Below are 24035 nucleotides of genomic sequence, written 5' to 3'. Positions count from 1 at the left end.
CTCCAGGTCCCTTCCAGAACATGATCCTTGAACTTTAAAAACAGCCTAAACTCTCCTGTGAAATGGAATTTAAAGTCTGAAGCTGTTTAAGTTACAGTCAGTTTAGGAAGCACGGTGGTCAGGGGTTTAGCATGTAAAAATTGCCCTTCAGTCAAACTATTAAGGAATTGCAAATTACTTACAAATTACATAATGAGCATACTTTGCTATAAACAATCCCCACTGGCCTAAAGCAGAGAGTTCCAATTAATTGCACACCTGTCTTAAACACAGGGCTGTGATGCCTCAGTGTAGAGGAATCTCCATCACATTCCCTACCTCAGCTATTTTAGAAATGCAACCACTTGAAAATCTCAAAAGCAGGTTAAATAAGGAGAAGGAAGAAGAGAGAGGAACACAACTATTCATACCAACTACAGACAGGATAACTTAGAATAACACAGATTATTTTTTCATTGTTTATAATAAAAAAGGGACAAAACTCTGCTATAAATCACACTTTACCTTTATTGAAAACACAGTAAAAAAAAATTTTCCTACAAAACATTCAGTGTAACATCTCAAACAAAGGAAAAAAACATATTACCACTGCTTTCCACAAAACAAAACAAATCAGCCTAGCTAAGGCAGCAGATTCTTTTTTTTTTTTGTAACACAACAAAATACCCACAACAGAGAACATTATAAATCATAATTCTGGATAACCTAAAATGAACCAGGAAGGGTTGATGGGGAGAAGGTATCTACACCAAAAACTGTTGGGATTAAAGTAACACTCAAAGCACAATTTTTCAGCTGTGTTATACCTTGGTCAGATACACCCATGTGAAAGAAAAGTCAGCTGCTCAAGACTGTGGAGTTTACAAAACCTAAAGCACAAATCAGACCAAGAGGGGACCACCAGTTCCATTCAGCACCTCCCAGCCTCACACTGTTCAGATTGTGCGCAATTCATAATTGTTTTTGTAAACTGTGGTATTAACCAGTAACACTGCAGTGAAACCCTGAATGTGCACAGTGAAGGGACCATTCGCCATCATCACAGCCCAGCCCAGTCCAGCCAACAGCCACAGACAGGCCAGCTCAGAATTGTGTTTTTATGGTCATGCCACCCAAACACACATGAAGCCAATTCCGTGTGACAGGGATCAGGGTGCCAGCAGCACCCTGAGAACATCCTCAGTCTCCTCACTGGGAATTTTAAAGACAATATTTAGTGGAGACAAAACCAACACATGATTTCTATTTAGGTAATGTGGGGTTGGGTGCCAAACCCCACAGGAAAGGAAATACACCCTTTTTTGTTTATGTGTGTTTCATACACACACACACACCAAGACTTCAATTCCCATGACCTAGATGTATCTTCTTTTTCTATCCACTTCTCCTTAAAGCAACAGAAATCACAACAAATAAGGCAAAAACAGTTTGAAAGCTACCTTTAAGAAAGTAAAAGTGACTGAATTTTGTTATATAAAGCCAAGGAGGAGAAAGTACTCACAGGGATTTTGTGACTCTTAAGAATTTTGGTCCAGACTGAAAAAACCTCACGGTTAGGGGGAAACAGGAAATCATGCACCAGCTAATTTTCTTCTTAAACATGTAAACACACCCACTGAATCCACTGCACAGGTATCACTACCATGCCACTTCTCTGAATGATCAATTCACACGGGGCAAGAAGGCCCAAAATATGCTCATACACATGAAATACAGAAATCCAGAGAACAGGTGAAGAGCCTCACCTCGGCACCTCGCACAGCCTGACCCTGCTGGGAGCTGACACAGAGTGTGTCCACCTCCCACTGAGGAAGATCTCCCTGTACACCCCACAGCAGATGAGCTGCAGAGCAGGTCCACAACAGGAGCCACCCTGCAGTGACAGCCACCCCAGGGGCTCCCAGAGGCCAAACCAGCTCGTTCCCCTCACTGGGAAGTGGGGCTGTACTCGCATTCCACTGGAAGCTAAAAGCACAAATATATGCAATGACTAAACCCTCTCACTCATGATTCAAACTGACTTGAGCACTTGGTAGTTTGTTAGAGGACTCTCTAGTGACAAGATCGCTTAAATGGTATCTAATGGTAAAAAACAAATTCATAAATGTGAACATTTTTGTAGTGGAAGAGTTCTAACTAGGGCATATCTCTCTACAAGCTATGTGGAAAAAGAAATACATCAAAATCAAAGCAGGTGCCCCAATATTTCAATAGCTGGTATCTATGGAAGCAAGGAATAGAGGAGGAATGCAAAATAAAGCCCTTTTCAGGAAAGGAGTTTCATCCAGTGATGCCGACTATAAAATTTAATGTAATGGGGGTGGGGAGAAAAGCAACAGCAGCCTTGGGGTTAGTGATCAACAAACATCTAGAAGCAGCATTCCAAAGTGCTCAAGTAGGTACGTATCAACATTCAGACACCTAAAAACCTCTAAGAATTAGGATTTCCTAGTTTCTATTTGATGTAAGGCCTTCATACAGATAGTTTCTAAATAGCTTGGCATTCAGTATGTCAAGAATATCAGCATTTATGGGATATTTCTCACACCATCTCTGACTGTTTGGAATCACCTTCTGTATTTGTTAAAACATTTAATGCTATGTATATTTAAAAAATTCTTGAGCAATAAATGAAACCAAAAAGTTACTGATAAAATATGGTAGTTAACACAAAACTAGCAAGCATCCTAAGGTTTCTGCTGCCAAGAAGAAGTTCACATGCTCTATAAAAGCCCAAGATACTATTTCACTGTGAATCACAAAAGAGATTTTAAGAAGTGATTAAATTTTTTTCAGCATCAGTGAATTACTGGCTTATTTAGAGAACATACAATTGACATTTGTATATTAATGATACACATTTCTTTCTCTTTGAAAGAAGAGTTCTAGGTGCTTCAATTGTGAAATATTTCAAAAGCCTTCCATTAAAGTTGCCTTCTGGTACGGTTTTCTACAGTGCATAAATCAAATCTATCTGGATTCTTCTGCTATTTTATGTTTTGTCTGCCTCAATGGGGCAAGGCAGAAAAGAGGGCATAAGTTGTATCACTGTGTGGCTGGTGGCTGTGGCCTTAGTTTGCTCTTGCTGAATGGGATAAATTCAAAAGTAGCAATTTTAAATTTCAAATCTGACAATGTGACTGAAATACCTGCCAGCTTATCAACAGTAAATTCAGTGTTCATGGGTTGGGGAGGGAAGTCAGTGTAGGCAATATTGTCTCAACTCAGCACTAAAATAACAACAAAAATCCTAATACTAGGAGGTAGGGAATCTTACGTCATTAAAGCAATTAAATCTTCACAGTTCACATCAACACTTTTTAAAACAAAACTAAGCACATTTCTTTTTGAGGAGGTTATTTATGTGGCCTTAATGTCCTGTCTCTGCTTAGATTATTTCACCCTGATTTTAAAAAAATGCTATTTTCAAGATCAGAGAATATGTTAAACAAAACTTAGCTGTTTTCCTGTATTTATTATTTCAAAATTTTAGATGCCAGTCCAGTAAGGGTAAGGCTCAGTTGCTATACATACACCACCACCACACTTCTGGGAGAAGAAGAAATGGGAAACAACCCAGAGCATGCTTCAAGAACTCAAGGAAAGCCACATGCAGGAAGAGGCCCACTGCTTTCTGTTTCTACCTTATTCCTTTCTAATTTAGCCTGTAAATTCTTTAAGAAAAGGGCCATCATGTCTTCAGTACACAGCACTGGGCACATGTGAGCACCTCAAGTAGCATCAGCTGCTGCACAGAATCATGAGAGACATGGTGGGATGGACAGGGGCTGCAGCCCCTTGGCGCCTGTCACTCCTGGTGACACAGGGGAGATGTGACACTCCTGGGGACACAGGGGAGATGTGACACTCCTGGTGACACAGGGGGAGGACGTGTCCCCAGGATCTGCTCCCGTGTTCCTCCTGCCAAGCACCTGCTGCAGCAGCTCCTCCCTGCCTGCGTGGGCAGCCCAGTCCTCCCTCCACTGGTGCTCCAGGTGGTACTTGGGAACCGGACAAGGAAAACAACTTGTCAAATCTTTTAATTTCTATGACACCAGAACAGCCAACAGGGTCAAAGGTATCAGAGGAACAGGGCCAAAGATAAACAGCACATTACAGACAGTAAACAAAGCTCCCTATGAATGCAAAACTGTTACCTGTACAGTAACCAATACTACTGTTTTTTAGCTCAAAGTGATAAGCACGTGTGCTTTATGCTTAGAAACCCCACAAATATTACAGTTCTGCAATTGCATTTAATATTGTGCTACCAACACAGAAAAAAAGCCAAAAAACAGCTAACTTAAAACACTCAGTTTACATCTATTTTTTTGGTCTTGTGTGGTATCTAGTTGAAGATGGAAGCATTGATGTGCTTTTTGCCTCATAAGAAGTGAGGCAGATGTTAATGTTACTAAGATCAGCTGTATATACCTTGAAGGTATAGACCACCTGACTCTACATGAGTCAAAATACTAGGAATGCATTGTCAATATCCATTAATGAATTATCAGTTGCTCGTAATTAAGTGACCATATGATTCTGTGAAAAGTATTCAGTGACCTGTATCTTGCATGCAGTGACAAAGCTTTGCATAAGCACGTCATTTTCAAGGCCAAATGCGTATTTTAATGTAGACAGTGCCACAATATCAGCAGTTGATTTTAAAACAGAACACTGTCAGTAGTTGCACAGGGTAGTTCTGAATTTCTCATCCATCTTGGAAACCACACAGCACCTCAAACATCCCAGAGTCCAGTGTAAAGTCTTCCCTAACGTAGCCTTGACCTACACATCTGCCTGCAGAATCCAGCAGAAGGGGTGGGGACAGTCGAGGCCCTAACATTTGTTTTGAAAAAGAGTTTTAAAGTCTTGCCTGACTTCTTCTCAGCAGAAACTGCCCCTGCTCAGTTGACGTAATTGCAGAAGCCACACACACACTATAATCCACCTTTTTCTGTGTTCTTGGGTCACTGATGCCATCACAAACATCTCTCCAAAGGCATGAGGAGCAAGACCTTTGTTGGTTCATACACCTAGGTTTATTCCCAATATTAATTTCTTCAGAGTGTTTTAACTGTATTAACATTGTAACAGAAATATCTCTATAAAGCTAACTGGCCTCACACACCACAGTTCACCAGCCCCATTAAGACATGACAATTTTGGTCGTACAATAACTTGCATGAAAAAGCAGACATACCTCAGCAGGTTTTAACTATAATGCCAATACATAAGGCTACAAGCTCTGAGAATACCTGACTGATGCCCCTAATAATATATCTCCTAATATTTTAAATATAGACTCATTTTAGAACAACTTTTACTTATAGCTCTCTGTTATTGGTGGCAAAACTTTGACTCAGATAAAGATGTCTCACTGAAGTGTCAGCACTAAACAAGAGAAAAGATGCTTGTAAATCTTAGTGAAATCAAGTAATTTTACTTTTTCTTCCAAGACTTGATATAACACATCAATAGTCAGTTCAATAAACCTTGAATTTATACTAATCACACACACACAAAAGAAGTCATTCTCTAGCATCATATTCACTACAGAAATATTTACATTATGCCCCAGTTCAAGTCAGAAAAGGCAGCTGCAAAAAAGAGAAATCTTCATTTATACTGGAGCTTGGTTTTTGAAGCACTTCAGGGGAAAAAAAACAAGCAGACATTCACACACACAGCAGTAAGGTCTACAGCCCAGAGCAGCCATCTCAAGAGAATAGCCAAAGAGTTTCTGACACAAGATTTACCTTATTTTGGAACCACACTGGAAATCAAGTTGTCACCAATTAATATAAGACCTCAAACCACAGACAGGCAGACTCATTTTACAGAATTAGGAAATGAACAGGAAAATTTTCTGGCTCCCTACATGAAGGGGCACTCACTGAAGGCATCCCCATTCCAGTCTGTTTGGAGATTACTTGTGGCTGAGCAGGACAAAAGTGCAACCAGATTTTGAATACTTACTTGGTATTTTTCTTTACTATAAACTGCTTAAAGGATTCCTAAGGCTGCAAGGAAATGCTACAAGAAAGGACATTATCACCCACTGATGCCATCTTGAATCTAAGGCCTCTGAGCAGTTAAACACTTCAGAAATTCAAACTACCAAGACCACACACGTTTTACTTACCAAACCACCTACTGTCATCTCGACAACCTTAGAATTTAATTTATGATATCTACACATATAGGCCTATATACATGTTCATGTGTACATTAGAAAACAGGCTAGTGACAGATAACTGGGTTATGCCACTGAACAGAAATCCTGGTAACTGAAGTATAAATTCAGAGAAATTTACTTCAAATTAAAGACTGTAGAAAACTGCAACTGCAGCCTCCTAGGCCTGTGCTCCTTGCATTGATTCCAGGTACTGCTTACACACAGTAGTTCATCAAAAATTTCACAGGGGGTCTTGGGTAGGGGAAGGGACCTCCAGGGCACAACAGCTCACAGAACTGTGAGAGCTGTGACAGTGGGGTCTACTCAGCTTTTTACAAAGCATACTAGGCTCAGATTTAACACTGAAGTTAATCTTCATCTTGGACTTCCATAAGACACCGTTTGACCACCAGTAAAGCATGCTGACATTTGGAGCTAAGGACAGAGAGCTGAAAACACTGGCCTTCTGAGAAAGCACCACGACACATCCTACTGCATCCAGCACTGTGATCTCTCCTGTCCTTTTTAACTCACTCTCAGTAGAGCTGTTTGTCTCCTGTCACAGGTACCTACTCCAGCTACTTTACATTTCCAGTAAGGGTCGTATTGGCCTTCAAGTGTGTTTTCTTCTTTTTCTTTTATCAAGTCCCAAAGTTATTCTTTATAGCTGTGTTTGTATAACACAGGAGGTACTGTGCATTCAAATGGTAGCAAATTTAAAAATAAAGATGTGAGACTTTCAACAAATAAAAAGGAATGCATTTTTCTCTTCAGCTTCCAGTCTTCAAGGCACCTCCTGCATTAACTTCCTGGGAAACAAACAAGCAGACCACAAGTTCACTGGAAAGAGAAGAATCTGACACACCTAACTTCCTCAGAAGCACAGAGCATCAAAGTGAGAAACGGCTTGACCCAAACTAACAACTAAAAGCAATATAAAAATGCTGATGAGATGACAGGAATGCCATGAGGTTGATGTTTTCAGCTCTGCTGATTGCAGGTGATTGTTATCACAGTGTTTTTTGATGGCCATTTGCAGAAGGCTTTGTCTCCGAGTCTCTTGGATTGTTTGATAGATGAAGTTTATCTAATCCTGCAAAACATTACAGAATAAGGAAAAACTTAGACTCCCCCTTGTTTCATGCACACAGATATTCAAAAGAACAGAGACAACCCAAATCCTACTTCATGATTGCAGACTTCACATTTGCTGAAGACCAGAATTGATGTTCTACCTCCTGTCAGAATTGCTACTGGGAAACTGCCTCAGTGTTTAAGTGAGAAAATCCATTACAGTGGACAAGCATGGAAGACAGAGAACCCTAACTTCCCACTGCTTAAATCACAGACTCAGATGCTAGGAACCAAGAAATACTTGCAATAATTTACCCTGTCACCTACAAAGACCTAAATTATTACCTAAAAGTATTAATTTTATTAATTTGATAATTAATTATTAATTAATTGTTTCTTTTAAACTAAAACATCTTTTTGTAAATCACCCACTGCTGATCTTAATGTCATTGGTGATGACCAGATCACTTCTCTAAGCTATTTTTATGTCTAATTCCATTTTTAGGACTACACTCTTACTGATTTATCTCTGTTTCCAGCCATTAGTTCTTATTGCACAATTCTCTATGGTGAGTGCTAATTCAAGTCTCACATGCTGCCCCAGGCAAGCAGTTAAATTACTCTTTTTGGGAGGGAGGGAGGGAGGGAGGGAGATGAGGAAAGATGACAAATTTAGCCGTATTTTATTCAAAGGAGGCATGATGTCAGTCCTTCCTTGCTTGGTACAGTTTCTCTCTGAAGCCTCTATTAAGTCTCTAAAGCAAAGAATCAAACCTGGGAAGAGTTTCTTATTCATTTCATGTTCTGCACTGAATGTTTTACTGAAGTGCCATGATGTACAAAGTTAAACACCTTGCATTGTTGGAATTGGAATTCCAAAATTGACTGCACTACTAAAAACCAAAATCTCCTTAATATTGCCTTATTTGTAGTCCTAATACATGAATTTTTTGGATCACATGCCAATTTTAGTTCTCATTCTTTGAATTCCATGGGACAGTTTTTAACAGACACTGTTTGTGATGTGCAGCACTGAAAACAAACCCAGTTTGTGCCAGGAACCTGCAAATTTCAGGGTTTGTGATTCCCTACTCGTGTCAAATCCAGTGACCATGATCCTACTATGCCTGCCTTTTCATGTTTCTTAATCTGCCTTCAACATCTGTAATTTTTTATTAAACACTTTATTTCTAATTATTTTACGACAATTTTAACTTAATCTTCCACCAGCACTCTGGGAAGTGCTTGGATTTTATTTCAGCACCACAACCCAAAGCAGTGAAAACTAACATGAGTAATTTCTAGATGACACTAACTAAATCCTCAGTTACAAAGAAACACTAAAGTTTCACCATTAATCCTCTCAATTTAAGCAAATACTACTCTAGGAATCTAAAGAGAGAGGAGCTTTGTTAATTAGAAAATATAAGATGCAGTGACAACAATAAAAACTAAAAAACATTTTACGTTCTTAGTATCAAATGTCTTTCAATCCTTTCTTCTATGGTCAAGAAATATCAATTCAAGTTTTGATCAGATTTTTTGATTATATCAGGTACAGGTTTTACTCAGCCAGTTACTAAGGTTCTGTACATTCTGTACAATGATTTTCTGATTATATGTTCAAAAAAAGTGTGACAAAATTGAGATCTCTGCTAACTATTTATACGGAACTAATAAGTTGCTTTAGACAAAAAAGAAAGACAACTCACACACAAGCTGAAGTTTTAATGTGGAATAATTGCTCATAGCAATGAGAGTGTCTCTACGCTCTCCAAAGACTGAAAATTCAGCTGGAGACCAATAAGTACCACAGGCATATCATTGTAATCAACTTTGTACCTTAGCTCTGGACTCTTCAAAAAACAGATTATTTATCCTCATACTTTAACTTAAGAGAAATTTCCACCAAAAAAAAAGTATTCTGTGAGCTGTGACAGAAGTTTACCAGTAGCACATCAAAGTGTCAATGGTGGAGAAAGAATGGTCAAACACACAGAGAATTTTCAGGGCTCTGTTACCTAATGCCTTCAGGAGCTCTTCTCTCACAGCAGAAGTGAACTTTCTGACCAGACACAACGTTGTCATGATAGCAAAGAGCAAGTTGTAAGACAACACAATATAGAAGTTCCCCAGCCAGTTGAATCTTCCAAAGTCTCCAAGGAGATCAAATCTGGTGATTCCTGTTAAATTGCATGCAAGATTTAGATCAAAATAATCATAACATTTTTTAAGAACCACAAACATTTCCTTATATTACATTTACATTTGGAGGCAAAATTCTTATAGACAGCACACCAGAAGACACATGGTTAAACACACAAGACAATGTTTGCTGGTCACTATAAAATTGTAAGACACCTTTATCAGAATGTTTTTTAAATTCCATAGTAAAATGCTTGAATAATGGGAGTTTAAATGAATTATCTATTCTAGGTAAGAACTCTTTTTATAACATCAGTAAATGTAACTAGGAAAAAATCAGCTTTAGTATAAAAACTGCTTGAAACCTCAGTTTCTATAAAATCCTTAATGATTCCAGAAAATGAAATGCACCTTGAGCTTTTATTTTAATAAGCACAGGTAGCAAACAGCCTTTCTATGAGAGCCACAACATCTTATGGTAAACATTAAGCCTTTAAAGTGTTCTTCCAGAGCACTGCTTTTGAAACCAAAGTTTAAAGACATGCTTCCGACTGCAGTTTTTCTCCTGGACACACCTACCACTACAGCCATGCAGCACTTGCACAGAAGGAAAAGAGGCTGAAAGATGGTGCTGACAGGTCTCCTTCACAGGGTACCCCCAACCCTGACACTTGGGCTTTGTGCTGATCTATCACTAATTAAATGAACAACATCTTTCTGAAACATGGAAACATCTGCAAGGAGTAGGGCCCATGGCAGAAGGCAGAAGAGGAAGAGCCACAGGTTGTTCCTTTGTCAGGTGTCATGGAATACTGCACTGAACACAGCAGAACATTGAGATACCAGCCACGTGATCACTATCTAGGATGCAAAGGCTTTTGTATTCCCAAAAAACCTTTGGCACAGATGATGTCAGAGGGAAGAGTGCCCTCCCAACAGTGCAAAAGCAGGAACCTGACCCTGTCCCAAAACTAAAATGGCAGCAGCAAATGAGGCAATCACAAAGTAGCCCTGGCTCTGAAATTCTTGAAAGCTTCTGATTTTATATAATCTTATTTTGAAAGTGTTTTGGGGCTTTTAAAAACTGACTTCAAAAGTGATAATAAATGAAGAGACAGAATTGAGAGTCAGCTGCACTTCTTCCAAGAGTAAAGCTGACACTTAAGAATCTCACTGTATCTGCATATCCAAGACTTGCAAGCCAGTTATCACAATGTTAAAAGACATACACACTTCTTATATTCAGCATCAGTCATTTATATTAAAACATGGGAATTTAATTTGATATCTAAGGAAAAAAATACTGATATTAAAAGAAGTTGTTTCAAAGGATGAAACAAAACAACCACTGATCAAAACAGCAAAAGAGGGAGGGAGAAATACTAAAAAAGCAGAGAAGGTCTTAGCACGGCAAGAAAAAACTGACTGAATTAACTGGTAAAGAGATGAAGGATAATAAACACAGAGCTGCTTTCTCACTTGAAGGCAAACAGTGTCCTTAGCATTTCCAAAGCAGCAGTGTTTTAGCCAGATTGTGAAGCCACAGGAAAATTAAGACAGTCAGGTTTGAATGCACAGGCTCCCAAAACTTTAAAGGAAAAGGAACAAAACAGGCAGAGCACTGGAATTCCCTGGAAAAGGAATAACATTCCTTGACACATAGAGGTCCAGAAGAACAGTGAGCCATGGAGCAGTGTGACCAGGACAAACAGAAATGAACCCTGACACTTCTGTTAGAGTAGGTGGGAAAATTATTGTCCATAAATTACATTCAATTTCTTCTTACAAACAGAAAAAGTCACTGCTCATCAGAAAAGTGACACAGTAACAGTCTGTAAACTCATGGGAGAAAAAGGTTAAAAAAGTTTTGATGTCTTTCTTAACAGAAGCAGTATCTACTCAGCCCTCAGAGAAAAAAAAACCAAGACTTTTAATAACTCTTCAGTAATTGAAGAAAAACTTGCATATCTAGTGGCACAAATATATACACACAAAAGCTGATGAAATTTTAACAAATAAACTATTAAACAAAAAACAAATGGTAGGTTTCAGACAGGCACACAAATAAATTTAAAATCCCCATTTACTTGTACATAATACTCAAGTGTAGAATTCTAGGAAAACTTCCATATACTAGAAAGTTCAATTTTCTCTGTTTTCTTTGTTTTTTGTATTCTTGACTTTAAGTGCCTTGTTTCTAATTTGTTTCTCTGTGATTAGCAATATGGTGTTGGTGGGAAACATTTCTGAAGGGCTACTAAAAGGCTTAAAAGTTCTGGGGAAATATGATTTAACTTATTTAAGTAAAATAACTTATTTTAGTTTAAAACTTTCCTGGAGTTCTAGAAGAATGACAGATTAGACATATCCACCACCTACATATCTAATTAGAATGCTATGAAACACGTAAGAAGAAACTATTTCCATTTTTAAAAGTTGAAAAAGGTCAGTGCATGTATTAGATAACTTTTGCTTTTTCACCTTTCCCATAAGGATAAAGTCTAGTCTTTTCTGTATAGCCTAGAAACTCGCTTTTTTAATAAAGTGAAAAGACTATGAATCTGCTTAACATATTTATTTCTTTTCATCTATTCAGTGCCACAGGGTGGTGGCATGTAGTGCAACACACATTGATATTTCTGCAAAAGCACCACATGACTCACTGTACTCTAATACACTCTATTAATCCTGTTTGGACAGCTGTGACTGTGCATTTGTTAGCTGTGTGTTAATTGTTCCATCTTTTTTCTTCTTTTATTTATCTCTATGGCAAACTATTCAGGAATTTCACTTGTTAGTCTGGTTTTTAAGTGAGTTCTACCATTAATCTGTTTCCTATGAGACAACAATGGACCCAGCGTGTACACTTACTCTCACAGAATCTGGTTATTATCAACTGGTAATCTCATGGATCATTAACAATTAATTTTATTTTCTTTTAAACAAGTCTTGAATGCAGTAACTTAGTGGACACAAACTTATGTTACAATACTATTCTAAAACAGTGATTTTTCTATGTAACATCTGGCTTCACATGCTAGAACCATTTCACTTCTTAGACCTTTATCATACTGGTTATATTTTAAAACTGCACTGCTTTAAGTACTTGAATCACCTTTTTGCATTTTTGTGGAGTTTTACTACAGATTTTTATAAGTCCTAGAATGCTTATTTTAAGATTCAACACTTCAAAATGCATTACAGACGGATTTTCATTTGCTAGAGAAATTATAAATAATTTATTAAAAGGTCCCCTCTGTTGATACACACAGCATGAGAATATTCTAGTATAATACTAGAAAACCATGAACTACTCTTGATTCAAGAGTATTCTCCCTGAAATGAAGACCAGCTAGAGAACTACTGAGCACACACTGCTGGTCTGTGGGCCTGAGCTCAAACTTCTAAGCTTGTACTTAAGACTTGTACAGCCTGAGGTGAAGATTTTTGTTTTGTTCTATTTAATGTTCCCAATGAAATTCACATTAGTTACAAGGATTCTGCACTACTTAAAACATGTAATAGCTTTGCAATTTAACTTCAAGAATTCAAGCTGAAGATTACCTAATTAAAGTGAAGATACAACGTGTCTTTCCAACTGGTTAAAACAGCTTAACTACTTCAAATGCTACTGCCAATCCTTAGCAATAAAATCAGGAGTTCTTCAGTTCTGCTATGGTAGACCCAAATTAACTTCAAATTTGAAAAATGAAGTTAACAAAAAACACAGGCATATTATTGTAGGGAAAATGAAGGTAGACTGGTATCACTGCTGATTAAAAAACTTAATAAATGAAGAGTCATTAACTGTTTTTAAAAAGCCATTTGCACTCAATGTTACCTCAAATTTCAGACACCAAATCCCAAATGTATTTATAGACAGGAACTAAGCACTAATTTCACAGTGAACATGAAACTATTTCAGACTGCTCTGGACAATAAGTTTCCTATCTTTTCATCTCACAATCTCCTGTTTTAAGAAGTCTCAAATCTGACTTTTTACAATAACATATTCTCTAAAAAATGCTTAGCATCTTTTTCTTTTTAGAAAGTATGTTCTGCAGTTCATGTACTTAGATATATGTTCAACAGTTCATGTAGAAATGAAGGCCTCAGATACAAGCTCTTTCACCTGAAAGTGATGGCAAATTACATACCTACAATGAAAAATACAGCAACAGGCTCTTTTTTCTTGTATTTTTTTTAATTCAATTAAACATCTTTTATTACGATGTTACTTTTATTTCACTTACCCAGCGTCCTTGACATCACTGGCAAAGCAGAGCTCAGCACCAAGATTGAGACACAGTTTCCAATTATCTGTTTGAAAATGACAAACAGCATTTAAATGATAAATGAGATTGCTGAAGGGAACACAAAGAAAAACAGCGGTCAAGATGAAACAGAATAATTCTTAAAAGGCACATTCTTCAAACTGAACCTAAAGCAATTTACAGTAGCATACTGTTAGTCTTGCTGACTTCTCCTGTCACTCCTCTCCACATGGTGTGACACAAGACAAAGATGATCCAAGAAAAAAAATCAAATATGTATTCACATGCTTTTAGTCAAAGTGTTATGTATGCTCCGATTCAAAATTATTCAAAACAACCATGTTGCAAAGCATCAACTGCTTACTTACTTCCTGTGAATGTTTTATAAAAGAACAATTCCATGGGCTTAGAATGGATGACTGATACATCAGCTTAAGCCTTGGATGTAACTGCTTGCAGGATTAGCACTATTTAAAAAATTACAACAAAGAGCTTCCTTTCAATTCAATGCCTGTTGTCTACTTTAAATAATACAAAAAAATTCACAGCTGTTAGATTTTACTCTTGTTCTTGTAAAGCCTTTAGAAAGAGTAATTGAAACTTTCTTTCACAAGGGATCATTTGCTTCAGGTCTAGCTCCAACAGAAGCCAAAAGAAAAAAAAAAACATTTGAAAGTAGGTAGACATTTCTACATTCACTATTTCCACACTATTCCTGGTGTGCTGTAAACAATCAATACGAAATATTAAGAACATTCCAACTCTCTACTATTTATTACTCTAATCATTCTGTGTGATACCCACTTTCTCACTTCCAACAATTTGTAGTAAAATTATCTTAAGCCATTACTTACATAAAAAATAAAAAAAAAACCCAAAAAAACAAACAATGAAACATATTGAAAAAATAATTAAATTCAATATCTGTTCCTTGGTTACTGATGACTTCCCCATGTCAGCTGTAGGAATATTTTGCCAAAAGCCTAGGCATGTTCCTCCCAATTAGGTAACATCATTGGTTATTCTAAAGCCAGTGCTAAATTGGAGAAAGTCAAATTAGCTTCAGATTGCAAAATGTTGCTGAATAGCTGTCCTCAGTCTTAGTTTCATTATTCAAATTTTAATTACTTTGTCTGTATTACTTCTAGCATCCACGTTGTTCAGATCTCAAACAAGCTCCCTGAAGTACAGTTAACACAATCAAAGTTACTCATTAGCAATAAGTTCGCTTTGAAGGAAGTTCTTTCACTTGCTTTTCTATAGCCAGTTAACAAGCTCTGCCATTCCTGGCTTTTTACAAGTGAATGGATGCCATCCAAACTAAACAGAGCACATCCTTTTTCCCACTCATTCAGCATTTTGACAATCTTCCAGTTTGTGTTTACGCAGCTCACAAACAAATACTGATCACTGCAAATGAGCCATTCAGGGCAATTACTAAGAGAGTCAGTTTGTCTTGGGTGGCAAGAAAGAGAGGAGGGGGCCATGCCCATCCGATTGTACATTACCTTTGTCATAGTTGTGTCATCCTTCCTGGGAGTGAAATTCTCAAAAAAACGAAGACTGTAGAAGCCGACGACAGAAGATACCATAAGATAGCTTTGAGAATCAAGGAAAAAAGGAACCTCCAAGGAATGCAAGTTTCACTCAAGTTCTCAACAGTCTCCTAAAAGTCTTAAGAACTAAAGAAAAAAGAAACAAAAACAAGTGTTTGAGAAGGACTGACGTATCTTTCTTCTTTCCAGGCTAGTGTCTTAGTGTATTACCAGTGTCCCAGAAAACTAGACAGAATACTTGTTAACAGACAGAATTCTTTCAGAAAGGATACAAAATCAAAATGATTTCAAGTGCTGCTCCCACGAAACCAAAGGTGGATAAGGAAGCATTTCCTATTCCAGGTCCCTACAAGGAAAAAGATACTTTGCATAATTCAGTAAAACACATGCAACAGTTCATAAAGTTAACTTCTACCAAGAACAAAACATGTAACGTCTTATATGTAATACAATATTCCCTCAATTCAGTGTTTCAGGGGGGTTCTGATGTCCCACCCTCCAAGTCCCCCCACCCCATTCAATGGCACCAGCAGCTTTCAAACTGCAGTGAAATGTACTGCAAAGACAGAACTGCGAACTCCAGATTACTGATCTGCTTTATTGCATCACTGTATCTACATAAAGCTTCTGCACTACTTTTAGTAAGCACTCACTACAACATGACATGTAATAAATGTTTGTGAGGGCACAGCAATGAAACCTAGAAGCAAAGTCAAGGTCAAGGCTCATGGTTTCCATGATATTAAAGCAGAAGCCCTCACTTGCACTTCTGCAAGGCCTCCAAAGCTTTACTAAAATTATAAAAAGTGTCAGAGAAGATTACTTTACCCCTGATCCCTTTGGCATTGCAGTCTCATCAACCAACAGGTAAAGAATGTTGAGAGCGACTAAAAGAACTGAAAAGGACTATAAAAAAGTAGAAAAAGTCTTGTTATTGAAAAGTATTCCACATTTTTAAAATCTACACATTTATCCTCACCAGACTCCATAATGTCAAGTTTTTGTTAACTGGTCAAGAAAAGAACATCAAGATTGTTGCTTAAACAATCTTCACTCAAAAAATTTAAAACTGTTCCCTGAAATAACCAAAGAACTCTTCATGCTTTTTGATGGGGAAAAAAGAAAATTCTTACTGTCTCAATCAGGAGCAATATCATGACAGCTGGATAAACTAAATTCCTTTCCCAAGCAGAAGCTTTTTTCCTCCGTTCTGTTCAGAAGAGAAAAAAACAAGCCTAATACCACAGATCACCTTAGACTAAAACAATCCTTTCCCAAGCAGAAGCTTTTTTCCTCCGTTCTGTTCAAAAGAGAAAAAACGTAAGCCTAATACCATAGATCACCTTAGAATAAAACAAGGAAGAATCATTCAACTACCCATAACCTCACTATATATATTAGTAACAACAGTATCCTGATGTGGAACAAACATCAACCAGCTCATAAGAACATCCACCCTGTACAGATCTACAAAGCAATGGCAAAAATATGAAACCTCTCTAGAGAAAGGCTGGGGAGATAGAGACAAGCAGATTTTTCTTAGATGCATGTTTCCCCTTAGCCTTTTTCTTCCCCTAGCACACAGCAGTTCCACAAAGTTTAACATCTGCTGAATTTACAAATACGTTGTTTACATGTATATTTTAGCATGACCTAAAGGGACAGAACAGAATTTCAGATATTTAAATAGTATTTTTCTCTTGTAACGCAGGAAAGACAGAACTAACTTCACTGGACATCATCGTGCAAGAAAAGAAAAGACTGTTTAAATTTTACAGAACTAGTTCAAACACAAAAAGGAAAGTAACAGCATCAATTCGCCCAAATATTCATGAGCAAATTATACATGAAAAGCTCCATGCACAGAAGTGTTACAATTCCTCTAAAAGAATGTTAAAAATAAGATACAAATCAGACTCCTTACTTAATTTCTCTTTCTTTTTTTTTTTTTTTTTGGAGAGGTGCAATGATTTCATGTAACGTATTTGCAAATGCACAAATTTAGTCAAGAACAAACTGGAATCAATCAAGCGACTGCTCCAAAGTAAACACAGCACCTTAAGGTCATTTAGTAAACTACAATCTACATGAAACACTAGAAAGCCCATTACCTAGATTTGTTTTCTTGCTTCTCACTTTCTCAAGCTCACGTTCCAACTCTACTGTCTGGTATTCCACTGTGGAAGATACACCTTTTAAAACAAAATACATGATTTTCTTTTGGATGTGACTGCAAGGCACACAGTGACAATCTGGATTTAGGAAGCATCACATTAAATACTTGTTACTTTAAACTGCAGGTGTTTCTTGGAGACTCTTCAAATACTTTTCAAAAACAGCAGAGTCTACCCAGAAGAGTTCAGCACAGAGGTTTCAGCATCATCTCCTGTGATCCCAGCCTGTCTGTGATGCTGAACTTTCACACAAGTCCAATGACCAGCCACAGTGTAACACACAGATGTCTCAAATGCCTCCTTCTTTAATCCCTATATGATTCTGGTAACAAGATGTAAAGAATCCCTGGATGCCCTTCAGGAGAATTATTATTTAGCAAAAGTGGACTTTGGCCTTTAAAGTGGCCAGAGCTCCAGATTCAGCTTCTGCCCCTCCCTCCCTTTCCTCAGCAAGCTGTTTCCACACTGCTGACCTGCTTGCTGATGCATTTTCTGCTCATACCAGTTTGCCTGCTCTGTCCCTCCTTGCCACAGATATTCCCACAACCACCCACGAGACCAACCTCTTCCACTTTCCAGTTTACAACATGCATGTGTCGCTGTTGTGCAACTCCTCATACTTCCTCCTGTACATCAGCTTAGTCCTGACAACCATAATATTAATCCCTTTCTTCCTACTAATTTTCTGCCTGAAAGTTGCTCATCAACTTTTCTTCCTATCCTTATGCAGCCTCAAGGAAACCCACCCCATTTCCTCTCTTCATCCTTTTCCTCTTCAACTTTCCATTCTCTTCCAACCACTCCTCTTTTCCAATGCAAGCACACTGGGGTTTCCCTCCTTCATGCCAGTTCCTCTACAAACCCTGCACAGTGTTCAGGCACTGACAGCTCTGCAATGCTGACTAGAAATCTGCTATTTCAGTTCCCATCCCACTGTTTCTGCTTTAGCTTTCACTCTCTGCAATCACAACCTGGAAATATTCTGCCTGGGATAAGTTAGAAACTCTCCACTCACATTTGTTCAGAAGTAAAAGGGATGAAAGTGGGGCAATCTCACCTGAAAATAAGTTAAGGGCTCATATTTTCCCTGTGTATTCCAGGCCAATCTCACTCTGCAATAACACACCATGGCAGTGACAGTTCAAGGTCTCAAACCCCAAGTCCTCTCTGTGGTTGTTTTGCTGATTTACATTCACACCTTTCACCTGCTGGCCATTCCCTAGCCTCAGCCCTACCTTTGGCCCTGGACTAACCTGTAGGAGCACCATGCTCCATGGACTTTTTTTAAACAGTCTCTAATAAATTTATATGAGATTAATATTCTTGTCCAGGCTTTTATCTGATATCTTGATCACTTGCCTACAAAATCTAAACAGCACTTCAGCTGCTGGCACAGCAACATTACTTTGTAGTCCAGTCTCATTATTTCCTTATTTTCTGTTGTCTCCTCACCCATCCAGCAACTACAATACAAAAAAAAAGGTGACTCTTCTTATTGCAGACTATTAAATACTGACTTGTTCAGTGCAGTCAAATCATCAATGAAACATCCAACTGTTTAAAATTTTAAATGTTTAATCTAATTAACTGAATGTTTCTTTCAAACATTTTTGCATATAACACAATTTCTGTGCTTTGTCTAAGCATTTATCTTGGACATCAGTGAAATCATGAATATGGGATAATATATATTTGATAGAGCTTCAAATATATAAATTGGACTCAGGATTACCCAGTAAGACCTACAGATACTGTTCCATTGGAACATCTTAGCACTTGAAGTGCCTGAAATACAAATGTCAGTTCCACTTCAGTGTTTTTTAAAAAATTAATCATAATACACAGGTTTTCAGAAAAAGTCTTTTTAAAATCCAAGCTAATTATCACTATAAAAATAAGCTTTTGTGATGATGCATTTCCCCTCAGAAAAGTCTAAAACCTCTGTTTTATGGAATGACTAATTACCATTAGGTGGGAAAAAGGATAGCAATAGAGCTCAGTGGGAAAAGAACTTTCATGGAAGCAGTTAACAAGAAGGAAAACTCAAGTCAGCATCTGATGTCTTCTTTGCTGTAACTGATTTAGGAGTCTCTGAGGAAAAGCTCAGCTCAATATATATGTTTTTCTCTCCTCTCAAAATAAAAATCCAGAGTTCAAAACACTGATTTCATGGGAGTCTATCCAACAAATCAGCATCATCATAGAAGGTCCCTAAGACAGAGGTCAGTAGAAATTCTGAATCATATCTAAGTGCTGTTGTAGTTCCTCCTTAAAAAGAGTTGCAAACAACAGGTTGCTATACAAAAGGATATTTTATGAGAGAGGCAAGGTTTCAGATCAGTCAAAAGAGTATTTGGAAAGGATGCAGCTAAATTCTTAAAAGCTCTCTAACATTAGCTTTATTTCAAACACGCACAAAGTTCAATGTCAGCGCTGTCTAGCCAATAAATCAAATTGGTAGACGAGACTTGTTTGGACTAGCAATGAAAAGTTAGAAGGGATTCTCCAAGAAAGCCACAAAGCAGCTCATTTAAGGTCAATTTAACGGTATTATTCTGTTTTTCTTCCAGCTCCGACATAAGATTTCAGTACCTCAAAGGAAATTGTAAGAGTATCTATTTGCATTCCCCCAAGGTGATTGGCAGTTCACCACCAATTAGTTCAAAATTACACTGTTACTAGTGTGCAATAAAAAAAACACCTTTCATCTTTCTTACATAGGTAAGGATACCTTCAGAGCCAATAACTTTGATCAAGTAAGTATTTTTGATCCTACCCCACCCGTCTCTTTGGATTCAGGAAAACTAATAGCCGAAGGGAACTTTTTTCTTTTAATATAAAAAAGTCCCAGCTTTATTTTTCAACTGTAGGAGTGATGTGGGTACTGAAATATAATACACTGGAAACAAACATTTTCCCAAAGCCCAGTATCTCTTCAATAGATAAAAATACTAGGGTAGATAACACAATCAAACTTTCCCCTCCCTCCTCCTCTGATTTTCAGTTAGACACTGCAGACACCTGAGGAGGAAGAAAATTAGTTCCCACAAAGAAGATCTACAGTTTCACAGATAGATTTATTTTCAAATATGAAAAGCTTTACAATCATCAAGTATCACTTAAGCCTCTGCTCTGGTCCTCTTCATTTTAATCAAAATTCAACTCTTTAGTTATACATATAAATAAAGAATATAATTTCAGAGGACTTTACTGGAAACCTGCCCAGTGGGGTTACTTAAGCACCACTGGATTTCCACCACCAACACCGTGGAAGAGCTGCAACAGCCATGGCAGAGGAAGTGTGTAGCTGAATATATCCACTGTGATGCAGCAACAGAGTGACAATCTGCGTGCTAAAACACAGGTTATGGACTCTAACATCACAGCACGACATTTACTGATGTAATTAGCACCACCCCCATTTATACACAGTTTTTAAAAAGCAATAACCATGGCAAGCATGACCTGTCATAGTTCTGGCAATAACAATATCAATGTTTTTGACATAATTTGTATGTATTAGAAAGCCTTCTGGAAGAGATTAAGGTTTCCATGTTCACCATAACGAGAATTGTGCTTAAATTTACTGAAGTAACTACTACAAAAATCCTGCAAAGCTTTTTCCTGCACATATAGCATCTTGCCCCAACTACATGCTAGATGAAAATTTAGATTTTCATTTATTTTTCAGCTTAACTCCATTATTTTTTTCTGTACACCAATCTAGGGGTTTTCAAGCATTCCTTTTGGGGCTGTCAATGCCATTCCCTCAGCACTGGAAACAGAGGGAATCCAGCTCCTCTCCTGTCTCAGGATATTTAAGCCCCACATCTTTCACTGCTCAAGAGGAGGCTGGTGAGTGCTCCATGGAATATGGGTGGGCTGCAGTTCCACTTCTCACTGAATACCAAGCCATGTGCTGAAAGCAAATCCAGTCTCTTGGCTGCTGTTAAGGGAGCTCCTGGCACACATCCTAAATCCATACCCAGTTAGTGGGCACCTACAAACAGCCTAGGTCCACTCCACAAGTGATATCAAACTGCAACATAAGCAACTGTTGAGAGACTTCTGCAAGAAAAAGAGCAGCCAAGCATCACCTAAATAATCACATTCCCCATCTGAACACCACCTCCAGTAGATTCCTGAATAACTACTGGGTCATTGCTCTGTGTTGTACACCAGCAGAATCACCATGACAACATAAAATATTCAATAACAAATATTTTACAGTTCCCAGCTAACATCAAACACACAGAATGATTATCATTACCCCATCACAGCTTCAAAGACAATCACTGCTGCATCTTTTTGTGTGCCTGTGTGTAAATGCACACATAGTGTGTCACTACAAACATGAGAAAAGGTGAATGTAACTGAAGTGATGGCTGATTTCAGTACAAAGAAGTCACTACTCCTCCACAAATTTTAAGCACTGGAATAAAGATTACCACCATGACCTCTGCTATCAAAGGTACTTCCCCTGACCAAGCAAGTTCAAAATGAGACTTAATAAGACCTCAGAGAAGAAAAGCTTAAGATACATGACAGAAGACTGAAAAGCAGGAGAGAAAAAACAGGAAACTTTAAAAATTAAGGCTAAAATAAGTCATCATGTCACATACACTGTTGTACTGCCTTACATGAAAATTCCTTGGTTTTCAAAACTGCAGTAGTTGCATAAATTACGGATGGATGGCTTATCCATGCAGTTAAAAGCAAGTCAGAAGATTTGTACAACATGATTTCCAGGTTTACAGAACCAATAAATTTTCCATAAGTGGTGCCTGCCTGTTGCAACACTCCTCTCTATTCTAAGTCAAAACTTCATACTTTACTTCATACTTTGTGTTTTTTAAACACTTCATAACAGAAACACCTTATCAATAAATGCAAAATTTTAAGACTTAATACAGTAAGTCTAAAGACATTCTTGTAATTATTAATTTTCATTACTTATTAATAGCATGTTTTTATTTATTAAATTCAACAAATAACTCCTAGAATACAAAGAAGTGCTCTGATTTTTAATGGATTACTACCTAAGATTTTAAATAACAATCAACTAAAACACCAAAAAATCCTTCAAATTAAAAACAAAAACTCATATTGCAGGAAGTCATACCTCTTGCTAATGTAAGTTCATTGTCCTTCAAACAAGGCTGAAATAGAGTCATTTCCCAATCCAAGCTATTTTGCAGTAAGGGTGGTGGGTCTGGACAACTACTCAATTGCTCTCTCAGGCTCAGAACATTCCCACATTAGAGAGCTGATGAACAATTCAAAAACAAAACCAAAGCAAACCATGCATAAGAGCCAATCTTGGAAAACCCAGTGAGGAAATGTACACCTGTAACATTTGTTACAGGCTAAAATGGTGGAATTTTCTGTTTTGACAGAAGAGGCTGCACAACAGTGAGACTCCTGACCAGAATCACTCTGCTCTAAATACTGCATCTGAAGCAGTACCATTACAGGTGTAACATACATACCATTAAGCTTCCTCTGAATTGCTTCTTCCTCTAAAGTGATGATATACATCTGCTCATCTAGGTCTTCCAGGATCTGTATTTGCAAACAGAAACATGAACTGAGTATCAGAGACACTTCTTGTCCTGACTGAACTTACATAATCAGATTCACTTTGCTCCTGTAACCTGTACCTTAAATATACAGTCTACAGCTTTACAATAGTGACACAAGTAAGAACTTCACAGAACATTATTCCATTCTGTCACACAATTGTGGCTTTACTGTAAGAAAAGTTACTTTAAAGGTTTTATTTCAAGTTAAGGCTTTTATATTTAGTTTCAAGCTAAAGAGACAGAACAGTATGTCTGACCTACATTCAAATTGTATCACCCTTCACACCCAATTTAAACAAAAATAACTAAAGATTTTTAAAAACTGCATTAAAAAGCAACTTTTCATATAAGCAAGTATTTCCTGCAAATATAAAACCAAATAAATGAAGTCAGTCTATCTCAGCTACCAGGTGCTTTGAGACTAAAGATAAAAATAGTAGGTATTTTCTTTGTATTTCCAGGGTTGAACTGACTAATGAAAAGGAGAGCAAGATCTAAGTGCACCCAAATATTAGTAAATACAAACCAGGACATGTGACACCCAAGTCACTAGAGCACTGGTATGTGGTACAAACTCCTCCCTTCCCTCACAGCATTCAGAACATGAACCAAAGAGCATCTGTGTGTAACAAGCTCTTAAAGATGACAACTACCCACATTTCACCCATCTGTGTGTACCCCAGGTACCGCTTTGTTATCCAGACTTTGTTTGCTCTTGTATTCTTTGCTACTGAACTCAGAATATGCCCACGCTTTTCAGGCACTGGTAAAACATAGCAGGAAATACTGGTAATAAATAATATTAGTAGCATTGACATAAACCGAAAAATCAGAGGAAGTCAGTATTATTGTAAGAAAAACTTTGGAAAAAAACAGGCTTTTGTGCTGTATGAAAAACGTGAAATGAGTACATAAGTAGTGGTTCTAGAAACCAATGAACTGCAGAGTTCTGTTAAAGTGTAAGCATTCCAGATGAAAGTACCCAAATATCATTCCACCTTCTCACAGGTAGGACAGGAGGACACAGGAGGACAACATGTAGCACAGGAGCA

General features: G+C 37.6%; 1 protein-coding gene across 4 annotated transcripts in view; it reads right to left on the bottom strand.

Moving 5' to 3' along the window:
• Positions 1-489: 489 nt before the first annotated feature.
• The window catches only part of LMBR1 (limb development membrane protein 1), a 68293-nt gene continuing 44747 nt past the window's right edge, over positions 490-24035 (bottom strand). For all 4 annotated transcript variants that reach the window (XM_041408306.1, XM_041408307.1, XM_041408309.1 and 1 more), the window contains 9 exons: positions 22891-22963; positions 17339-17419; positions 16361-16437; positions 16056-16133; positions 15500-15573; positions 15180-15270; positions 13651-13717; positions 9274-9435; positions 490-7271 (listed from right to left, as the gene is read on the bottom strand). In XM_041408306.1, the coding sequence (XP_041264240.1) occupies positions 7189-7271; positions 9274-9435; positions 13651-13717; positions 15180-15270; positions 15500-15573; positions 16056-16133; positions 16361-16437; positions 17339-17419; positions 22891-22963 (786 nt within the window). In that variant the 3' untranslated portion in view covers positions 490-7188. The remainder of the gene's footprint in view (positions 7272-9273; positions 9436-13650; positions 13718-15179; positions 15271-15499; positions 15574-16055; positions 16134-16360; positions 16438-17338; positions 17420-22890; positions 22964-24035) is intronic.

The sequence above is a fragment of the Onychostruthus taczanowskii genome, unplaced genomic scaffold (genome assembly GCF_017590055.1).
Source record: "Onychostruthus taczanowskii isolate IOZ18803 unplaced genomic scaffold, ASM1759005v1 scaffold3, whole genome shotgun sequence".
Lineage (NCBI taxonomy): Eukaryota > Metazoa > Chordata > Aves > Passeriformes > Passeridae > Onychostruthus > Onychostruthus taczanowskii.
The sequence above is the reverse complement of the archived record's forward strand: the minus strand, read 5'-3'. Positions and strand labels throughout refer to the sequence as shown.